Source organism: Cyprinodon variegatus, unplaced genomic scaffold (assembly GCF_000732505.1).
Source record: "Cyprinodon variegatus isolate N-32 unplaced genomic scaffold, C_variegatus-1.0 Scaffold336, whole genome shotgun sequence".
Taxonomy (NCBI): domain Eukaryota; kingdom Metazoa; phylum Chordata; class Actinopteri; order Cyprinodontiformes; family Cyprinodontidae; genus Cyprinodon; species Cyprinodon variegatus.
Genome location: NW_015150789.1, coordinates 278,009 through 288,960, shown reverse-complemented (window position 1 = coordinate 288,960; position 10,952 = coordinate 278,009). Strand labels below are relative to the sequence as shown.

The 10,952-nt window shown below is 40.8% G+C and overlaps 1 protein-coding gene across 3 annotated transcripts in view; it reads right to left on the bottom strand.

The window, feature by feature from the left end:
* Positions 1–10,952, bottom strand: part of actn1 (actinin, alpha 1) — an 88,965-nt gene that overhangs the window by 8,759 nt on the left and 69,254 nt on the right. For all 3 annotated transcript variants that reach the window (XM_015385335.1, XM_015385333.1, XM_015385334.1), the window contains exons 9-17: positions 9,136–9,228; positions 7,365–7,595; positions 5,055–5,202; positions 4,813–4,963; positions 4,611–4,719; positions 1,671–1,811; positions 1,069–1,251; positions 808–942; positions 484–663 (exon numbers count right to left, since the gene is read on the bottom strand). In XM_015385335.1, coding sequence (XP_015240821.1) covers positions 484–663; positions 808–942; positions 1,069–1,251; positions 1,671–1,811; positions 4,611–4,719; positions 4,813–4,963; positions 5,055–5,202; positions 7,365–7,595; positions 9,136–9,228 — 1,371 coding nt within the window. The remainder of the gene's footprint in view (positions 1–483; positions 664–807; positions 943–1,068; positions 1,252–1,670; positions 1,812–4,610; positions 4,720–4,812; positions 4,964–5,054; positions 5,203–7,364; positions 7,596–9,135; positions 9,229–10,952) is intronic.

The following is a 10,952-nucleotide window of genomic DNA, read 5'->3' as shown; positions in this document are numbered from 1 at the left end:
ATCCATCCATCCATCCATCCATCCATCCATCCATCCATCCATCCATCCATCCATCCATCCATCCATCCATCCATCCATCCTGCTGTGTCAATCGTATACACCCCAAATTTAATATTACATATTCTGATTAATCAATACCTTTCCACGGCACCAAATTCAGTTATAAAGTCACTTATTTTATATCAAGGAAAATAAGAGTTTTTAAACTGGTCCATAGATCAGTAATATTTAAATTGGATTAAGCCTAAAAACCAGAATGTTTATGGGCTATTTTCTTCCTTCCAGTTCTCTGGAAGCTGGAGGTGAACAATAAGGTACAATAACCTGGATTTTAACTCCTTAAATAACCTAACCTGCACTATTGTGCTGCATAACAAACCACAGCTCTCTGAAACATAATAAAAAGAACTATTGCAGTAAACAAATACTAAAGTGGAAATAAATGTAAGGAAAACTTTAGTTTTTCTTTTTTTGTGCGTTTACCTCCATTGTGTAGTTGGTGTGTTTGTTGTCAAAGATGAGAGCTTCCTGAATGAGCTGGTGGTCTCCCTCCAGCTGGTCGATCTTTGGCTTGTAGTTGATGATGCTCTTCTCGTACTGGCGAAGGTGTGTCAGTTGGTCCTCCAGGGTGCCGTGCATTTCGATGGAGATCCTGCCGATTTCCTGCCCAGACGCACAAACGATGCAATAAATTATTAACCTGTATGGCTTTTTACATCATCAGCTAAAGATTCTTTCCTTAACACTTTTACTTTTGTCATCAATCTGCAATAAAAAAGAAGGTAATTGAGATGTAAAGTAGGCAACCTCCATCTTGTTCTGGATCCAGGGCCCAATGACGTTGGCCTGTGTGGCAAACTGCCTGCGCAGACGCTCGTTGTTCTGCTGCCGGGCGTGTTCCTCGATCAGAGCCTGGTCGCGCTGAGGAACCAGCTGCCTCACCTGCAGATTATACGCCAATGATAGAAAAGCAAAAACGATTCATAAAAAGACAGAATAACTTCCTGCTTAGAATAAAAGATGGGTGATAAATCTCTCCATCTCATGTGAAAGAAGAAATGCCGTCACCTTGTCCCATTTAGCATTGATCTCCTGTGGGTTGATGGTTGTGTAGGGGTTGGTGCCGGCCATATTCACATGATAGGTCTGAACTATCTTGGCTATCTCATTGTGAATGCCCAAGATAGATTGCCGCTCTTTGTCGGCCTCTGGCAGTGTGGCTTTGAACTGCTCATGGGCTGTGCTCAGTCCCTGAGAAAGGAAGGAGATACATGCAAATAAAATCCCTTAGTAAAAGAAAAAACTGTCTTCTAAACAGAAACAAATATTAAAGAAAATAAGTTCAAAACCCATCAAGTTCAAGTTTGTCCAAATCTTCATCTCTAAGCTGAATCCAAGTCAACTAGAGTCAACATCTTTATACAAAGCCAGGAATCAATTGTGTCGCAGCTTCAAGTCGTACCTCAAACGTTTCAAAGTAAATTCCAAATCAACTCTGAAACTTTCACCTCAAGTCCAACTAAAGCCCTAAAACGTTCCCCCAGGTTGGGCCTCCAGTCTGTGAGGCTGGGTCCAAATCAAGTCTTTCACAGTCTGATGAACACTTTATCTCTTGTTCACATTAAATAAGTTCTCATTTGTTTAAGCTCGGTTTCTTCTCCCTTGCTCACCTGGATTTCTTCAATTGTGTGAACAATGAAGGTGTCCTGCAGGTCCTCCATGGCGCCCTCCATCCAGTTGTTGAATGGAGCTGCTCTTTTGGCAAATTCAAGGTAAAGCTGGTCGATGGTTTCCAGCAGCTTCTCTGTTCTCTGTTGGACAATCAATTGTACAGATTTTAGCTGACACTAATTCCAACAATGCTTCATTTTGTTTCCTATGAATCACCAGTTACACTCTAGTAGCACTCTACAGATAAAATAAATGATCATCTAACTATGGTTGGTTAAAGTGCGAATGGGGAAACACCTTGGGCAGAAACGCCACAAGGTGATGTAGCGTACCAACCCTCCCAGCTGAAACAATGGTTAACAAAAAGAAAATCTTTTATGAGACCAACTTTAGGTCGCTTGCAGGAAGGGTTTGAAATGAAGAAACAGCAGAATGTGTCCAGAACCAAAAGCAGATCCCAATCAGGCACTCGGGGAGCGAGTGGTGGACACATCCTAAAAACACCACGCAATAAAGGGAGATGAGACTATGGCCCCCACCGAACGGTCATCAACTGAAGCACGATGACATGAGATTGCTGCCACATACACCTAAACGATCCAAGCACCTGAGGGCCACGTGCATAGCACACAGCTGCAGGGTATTTACATGTTTGGTGAACTCTCATTGACCCCATAGACTGCAAACAGCTCTGAGTTGCCACGCAGAGCCCCCAGTCTGTGGTATATGTGCTGACCACCTTTCTGTGACGCACCACTACTCCCAGGGTAAAAGCCTTGAACAAGTAAGTCCTGTCTCGCTATGGGGCCAGGGCATGAGGTCACTGTGAGGCTGCAAGGCCTGTGCAGGATGGGGTGAAAGCTATTGAGCAAACTTTGAAAAGGGAGCAGAGAGAGCAAACCCGGCGGCACAACACAGGTGACCAAAGTCAGTTCGCCAAGCATCTGCAGGAAGGTGACATAGGGACACCCCCCTGAATAGTAGGGGTGTAAATCACACCCATCATGGCGATTTGATTCATTTATTTATTTCCTGTCCCAACGGTTCGATTATTTTAAATACTCTAGAATACACCACCATACGATTCGATTCGATTAATTGGTTCATTTTTTTTTTACACCTTACAGGCTAAACAATGTTTCTGAATAATAATAATCCCCCTGCGTTATAGATTCTGAAAGGCCTTGCATCAACAAATACTGCACAATATCAGTGCAATAAGTGCAATGCAATACCTCGGCTCCAGATGTCCCGCCCCCTCCACAGACGCTCCGCTGCTCCTCCCCCAAATTGTAGCTGACCGCAGACAGGAGGCGGGCTTGGTTTGTTTTTATGACCGGAAAACAACTCTTGAAGTTTGACCAACTAGAAGAGCGAGGTACCCGAGAATGACCATTTTTCCAGCTGGATCTCCGCTCTTTTTGGCCCTCATGTCCCTCCGTCGTCGGACTAAACTCGCCCCCACTTCCTCGCCGCCTCGGCCGTATCTAGACCCACAGCGTGTAGCACAGACCACGCTTCAATATTGGGCAAAAATCTAAAATGTCTGCGTCAAGCTCACTGCGACACACTGCTGTAAGAGTATAACCAGGAAGCGAGGAAGGAGGGCAAAATAGGTTTAGCGCCACCGCAGCACAGGAGGGAGAATTACGCCCAGGAGCAAATGGATAAAAATAAACTGCGGACGTGTCGATGCATCGGATCGTCGGCTGTTGGATCGATGCATCGATACAAAACGATTATTATTTACAGCCCTACTGACTAGGTCGTCCACCCTGGAACAGACTGACAAGCCATCAGGGTTGTTGCGTTTAACTGCATCCCGAAAATATTGGATGTCTGAGTAAACAGCCTCAGCAAAATAGGCGAGGTCGACTGATAGGCAAACCTGAGAAAGTGGGGGTGTTCTGCCATATGAAAGTAGGTGTCCATCAGATCTATTGACATAAACTAGTCTCCTTTTGCAACAGCCTGAAGAACCTTCCAGCATGTCAAATGGAAGGACCTTTAGCTACTGATGGAGTCGCCTCACATTCTTTGCCACAACAATAAATGTTGAGTAGTAGCACCTGTTACCACATAGCGTCTACAGCCTCTATTGGACCTTGATCAGGATGGAGGAAAGCTCCTTGTCCAGGAGCTGGGACCCCTAAAGGGGATGCAGAGACCGTGGTCTGAGGGGGCGACCTGCCCAGAGGGGGGGAGGTCTGAATCATCATGAGGGCAAATCAGGGCCAAGCGAGCCACCCTGAGTGCGTGGGGCACCAAACTGCAGGTCATGGAGGAATTTTCAGACACACACAAGGCAAGGCAGGGAGGGAGAAGGTCACATCCATCATCTGCATGAAGAGTCCATGACGCTGCACTCCACACAGGTATGGGAGGCATCCAGGTCAAAGTTCACGGGGCTCAACCAATTCAGATAGGAATAGAAAATAGTCTGACAGCATACTGTACATTCCTTGCAAATCCTGTAAGATCAACCTGTTGCAGCCCAAGGAGGGTTGAAATGACCACGGCTCCAGCCAGAAGTGACATGGCGTCCAGCAACGAGGACCAAGGAAAAACTCAAAAGCTGATGCCATACCAGGCGAACGGCATGCGAGAGGAACAGAGCGCTGGATGATTGCAGCATATATAGCCTCTGATTGGTCATCCAGCGTGTCACAGGTGCGACTCTGTGCAGTTTGAGTAATTATATCAACAAAGTAAACATTCAGTGGTTTCAGCACCGCCCTCTGGTGGTCAGTAGGCAGAAATAGAAAACCAACCTTTAATGACTTTTAAACTGGCAGGGATTAAAACTACGTATATTTTTAGACTTGATATTTTCTAGCAGCAGAGTGAGTTATTTCAGAATAAAGAGACATTTAACTCAATATTTCCAGAACTTTTGTTCAGACAAGGTGATTCTCAGAAACCCGTCTGTCCTACATCACCTGCAGCGCCTCGGTGCGTTTCATGGTCATAGCTCCCAGTGCGTCCCACTGATCGCAGATCCGCTGGCAGCGAGCATTTACGCTGGGGGAGTCATAGTAGTCCAGCTCACTGCAAAACAAAAAGAAATAGATTTCTCCTCATATTCAGCACATTGATCATTTTATTTCCATGTTCCCGCCTCCCCTGTTTATTAGATCTTACTTTAACTCCTGCGCAATAGCTGCAATTTGCTCGACACGATCCTGGTGAGCTGCCAGGTCGCTCTCAAAGGCCTCGTGTTTCTTCAGCAGAGCTTTGATCTCTGACAGGGAGGCAGTCTCGTAGTCCCGCTTCTGCAGCAATTCCTCTTTGCCTGCTCAGAAAACAGTCAATGAACCAAAAAAATCCTTGAATTGAATATCTAAGGAAGTGAACTTTCTGCAGCACTTTCCAAGATCTGCTACCTTCGGTCCAGGCTTCGTGGATCGCCGCTTTCTGACGGAATTTTTCTGCCAGATGGTCGAGTCGCTCCAGCCGGCGAATCTCATTGAGGAGCCACTCTTCGTAGCCCTTCTCTGCTCCCTCTAGATTTCCCCAAGCGTTGTTGATGTCCTGCACAAAGCCCAATATTTAGAGCCAAATGGAAAACAATGTTCTGCATAATAAATGCAGAAACTCTTTTTTAATACATATTTTACAGAAAAGCAAACCTGTTCTTAAAACAAACGGCATTACTTAACACTAAATTTAGATAATTTAGTTGTGGTTTATATTTTACCAGCAGGCGGTAACCCGCCAGCTTCTTTAGTCAGTTATAAAAAGCTCCAATATCAAAAGTATATCAGAAATCCAACACCAGCTCACACCAATTACTAGGGATGCACGATATTGGGATTTTGGCCGATATCCGATATGCCGATATTTTAAAACTCATGTAGCCGATAACCGATATCGATACCGATGTTAAAGCTGGACAAAAATAAGTAGTCATTGAAAATAGCAGTTTTGTTATCCATTTCTGACACTTTGAAAAATAATATACTCAAATATATTTTCATATGCTGATATCAAATAGATTTTTAAAACGCGGTATCGATCTATTTTACTTTCAAAATCTGGTGAAATTTCATCGTTCTGTTACAAACTCTCGTGATATTTTGCAAAATCTTGTGAGATTTTGTTAGTAAAATAGATCGATACCGCGTCAATATATCAACATATAAAAATATGGCAACATTTGGTGAATTTTCGGGGGATTTCGTAGCATAACGATGACATATAGCAATATTTCATTAGTAAAAGAGATTGATATGGTGTTTTTAAATGGCAATATATCAGCATATGAAGATATTGGGATATTTTAATGGATCAATATTTTTTCCCTCGTCTTTAGAAGTTTTTAAGTCTGTAAAAAAGAAGTTTTTGAGGAAGAAGAAGAAGTAGTTTTTTTTAGACTTTAGAAACTCAGAAGCTGATCAAATATCGGGTTAAATATCGGTGGGGTGGCCGATGTCCGATATTCATTTTTAAGGCCGATACCGATAGGGGGCCGATTATATCGTGCATCCCTACCAATTACACTAAATCATAAATAAATCTTCAAACAGTCAACATGTTAACATGTGCTTATTTTCACAGACTGATTATATGTGAAAAGGAGATGCAGAGATGCACAAAAAAACACATTTCTCCAGTGATGGAAACGCTTCACATGTTCTGATCTCAGATGGAGTTTCTCACAGCCTGAATTAAACCCCTTTACAGAATAAATTATCCTTCTGTTTCTGTATTTAACCAAATAAAATATGATGTCTAGGATTGTAGAATAACAGAAACTGCCATAAAGGTTTTTAGACTGAACTTCTTTATTCAAGTTGCAGTCCTGTCGTAATTTTAATTATTAGCCAATGCTAACTGAAGATACCAACATTTATAGATTACTGGGAAGATATTCTCAGGATAAAATCACAAGTTCCATCAAATCTGACGAGTATTTCTTCATCAGTGAAGAAAGTGGATCCATATTGTCCTCATTTTGGATCCAAATCATATTTTGATGGATTTAATGCTGGACAGCAAACAGAAGGTCGTTTAACCTTTATATCCCTTATTAACGCAGAGACAGTGAAGCAGAAATAAATGCAGAAATATATTTATAACCTAAACTATTTTCAGTTTCACATTGCTTTAATATTACACCACTATTGATGGGCTGACGGGCCCAAACAAAAAACATCACATCCAACAAATCATGGGCTGCATTCAGTACTGATGGTAGGTTGGTTCTGCACCATGGCAGCCCGCTGCTCCCAAAGGGTTAAATACACAATTAATGTCTCCATTGGGAGATTAATAAAGTTCAATTTATTTTGATCTAACATCAACTAAGACAGACTAAAGTTAGCCAGAGTTTAAGTCTCCTGTATGTGTTTAAACATGAGGTCAGAGGAAACATAGAAACTGAAGCTAAAAGGAGACTTTATTTACTACAACTAGTCGAGACACGTCTGCAGGTTATTTAGGCTGCAAGAAAGAAAAAACTTTCTGTAGATAATATTTAAGCTGCTGTTTTATGGTTTTAACCTTTGTCTGATGTGGACAGTTTTCCATGATCTAGGGAAAAAGTTTGTATAAACACATAAAACTAATGTCGGCCAGCAAAGCACTAGTAAGTGTTCTTTAAAAATGTTTTACACAGAACGTGATTGGCTCTCAAACTGAGAGAACTTTTAGCATTTTTGTATTTCATCCTTTCTAAAACTACTGGGACATACCGAGACCATCCTTCCCTCTGAGGGCATGAAGGCGGGCCGGTTGCTGAGCCTCAGTTTGGTCTGTAGGGTGTTGAAATTGATCTCCAGCTGGCATTTCTCCTGCACTTTGGGCGGCTTGTGGAGGCGGCGGTAATCCCTGAAGTCCTCCAGCTTCTGCTGCATCGCCTGCATGGTGTTCTCAGGCAATCGGTTTTCCAGCCAGGGGATGGTGCGACGGATCCACTCCAGCAGCTGAGGGGTCAATGGTTCGCTCATTAAACGATTGCAGGACAGAGATGGAGGATCAAGTTTAGAGAAGAATCAGTATGAGCCGCGGTTCTTAGAGGATTGTAGTACAACCAATAAAATGAGGTGAGATTTATGTAGATAAGGGGAAACAAAAGGAGAATTTGAACTTATGTCAGCTAATGTATATGTAAAAACATTTAACCATAATTTAAGTTTTTGCAAGTTCTATCATGCAGTTTAAGAAGATAGACTAAATTATTTTAAACAGGGATGGGACACTTTTATTGTGTTCTAACCATTTTTAAAAAGTAAAATGAAGCAGAAAACACAACATTCAACTAACCACACGTGAAACAATCTTATTAAAAATGTATATTCCGTAAACAGAATCTAAATGTTGGAGCCACTCTGAAGTTTGGGATGCATTCGTTTTCAGCCCATTGACTTTATTCTTAGTAGAATCAAACTAAAGCTGCATTTCAGCTGCAAGTTTAGCATCTCTTCTCCTTTTTTCCAGTTCTTCTTTGTAACATAGCTTGATCTGAGTTGAACTGGATGGAGAATGCCAGTAAAATCCACTGTTCAGGGTTTGGCTGTTTGTTAATAGTTCTGTAAAAGACTTTAGGTTCATATGAGAGCATTTGTGATCTAACAACATTGTAAAACAAACAGTCAAATCCATACAATGTGATTTTGTGCGAATTCAATGCTGTCTTCCTCTGTAAAAACACTTTATATGCATATATTTACAAAAAATATCGTTATTTCTATTTTTATGTAGATATAAAACTTCTTAATTGAAAGAAAAGTGAAACTAAAGTCAAATTCTGTATTGATTTATACCGAGCTAAAACACATTGGGTTTAAAGTAGGGATATCTACGGAAGACGATTAGGGCCACTGGAAGAAAAAAAAAAGTTTACTGATTTTTAAATTTTATTTTAGTATGAATTCTGACTTTAATCTCAGAATTCTGACTTTTTTTATTGTCAGAATTCAGTCAGAATTTTTTCCCATACTAAACTGAAATAAAATTTAAAAATCAGTTCACTTTTTTTTTTTCTCCCAGAGGCCCTAATCCTCTTCCGTAGATATCAGAGTAAAGCATCCCACACTTTTCTTATTTCGATGTGTATTTTATTTTATTTTTTTGCAGATTTTCTTCCTTTCCAGTCATCCACTACGAGATGCCTTTCTTTCATAGGATAATTCTAAAAACATTAAAGATTGTTAAGCCTTCTGAAAGCCACTCTGTTAATAATAGTTTCTGTTCACTGATGGATTTGGAGAAGCCAAAGAAACTTATTCTACGGCAAATAAATCAGTTGAAACAGCTTAAAAATGTGCAACAAAAAAAAGGTATGATTTTATATCAATCACGACGATGTTGTACCATTCAGACTTTGTCTGGTCGGCTACATGTTTATTATCTGCATCTAAGTGAAGAAATGAGGGAGGAGGGATTTGCTCAGAGAGGGAGATAAATAAGCGTTTCTGAGAAGATATCAGGGGCAAATAAAGAGAGAAAATGGGGGTTGCTCACGTCGCTGGCCAGCTTCTCATAGTCCTCCATCAGCTGCTCATTCTCCTGGTTAACAGCCAGCACCTTGCAGATCCTGTTGGCCGCCGTCTCTGCCTACAAGCCGAGGGTGAAGCAGAAACAATATCAGTTACTGGGTTTAGAAAACCTGAGCCTCCATCTACAGAATGCTCAGCAAAGTTAAACTGATACCATTTGTGTTTCCACATTTAGCTGCAGTGATTTATCCGCACCACCCACAGTCAATTCCCAAGAGTCACACAATTAAACAGCAAATGCCCTAAAACTGATAGAATGAGGAAAACTCTCAGTTTGTGTCTCATTAAGAATGTCTCCAAAAACTATTTCGATTTAATCGCCCGAGGCTGAATAAGCTGCTGGAAATAAGTTTAGAGGTCTCAGCATATAGAACATTTTACATCCTTCTGATTGAGAGATTTGGCTTAGGAAACTACGGCAGAGATATAGAAAAAAAGTGGAATTAAATTGAGAAAATTAACAATTAAAAACAGTCTAAGCAAAACTATTGTTTTATTTAGATTTTAAAGTGGGAGAAAAACCACGTAAAAACCAAATAGTTTAAAAGCTGTCTGGATTTGCGTAGCAATTTGAGAGGAGCGGCTACAGCATCATGTTGCATGAAGCTATTGACGCAACAGCAATCTCTAATGAGCAAAAATATGGGGATAGAGGAATGAAACAAATGCCTTTAATAATGAGGGGAAATTCAAAGCTAGTTCCTGCAGTCGGCTGCTCAAACAGTAGGAGGTATAGAAGGTTTGTTCTCTCCACTGTCACCGCATGCTTTACATGGATGAGGAAGTGCTGTCCAATCAATGACCTCATGCAACATTGTTCCACAAATCTTTATTATAGACGAGTAAATAAATTCAGGGTATGGAATGGATCAAACTTTATTGGATCTGATCGAAAATACATTGTAATGTACAAATCTGGATTGATTTCAACTTAATATAGAATCTATAGAACTTTATTTAATCCCTTAAAATGGTAATGATGGAAATTTAGAGCTAAATGAATAAACTGAATTGAATTTTGCAATGAGATGCAGGCATAGAGACATAAGCAGCAGTGAGATCAGCATGCAAAGTTTGGAAGGAAAGGAAGCTGGTGTGGCTGAGGAATGAAAGCATGATCATGATCACATTCAAGTTCCGTCGTTTGCTTTAAAATAAAAGGAAACCAACTGGACCAAAAGAGGACATGGGCAGATAAACTACTTCAAAACTCCTCTAGCAGCGTTTCACAGCTCAGAGACCTGCGTCCCACATAAGGGGCTGCCTCTTTAGTCCAAACATCTGAGGGGAAACTTGGCAGAGGCGAAGATTCCCTCTCAGTGCTCAAAGGAGCTGCCTTAAAAGGGGAAGCCAGGTTGTGCTTCTGTGTTTGTAAAAGTCTGGACCTCCTTTATGTTGCATTTTGTTCTGACATCAGAGTCAGCGGGCAGGAGACCAAAATAAGAACTGCTGTTTATTTAGGAAACCGATAAGTCCAAACTCAATGACAAATACATGGACAGTTAAGAGGACGTTAACAAATGCATGCAAGACTGAATACATATTCTTACCCAGACAACATAAAGCCTAAGTTCTCTAGTTTCAGCATAAAGCTGCATTACTTTATTCTAAAATGAGAATATGGATGTAAAGCAAACATTTTTAACATTACAAAACACAAAATTGAAAAAGAAAATCCCAAAACTTGTCTTAAAATATAAGAACAGCCCTTAAAAATTTAAAAGAGTGCAACTTCAGGAAATGAAAACACTATTTAGTAAAAACACAATATGAGCCAATCCA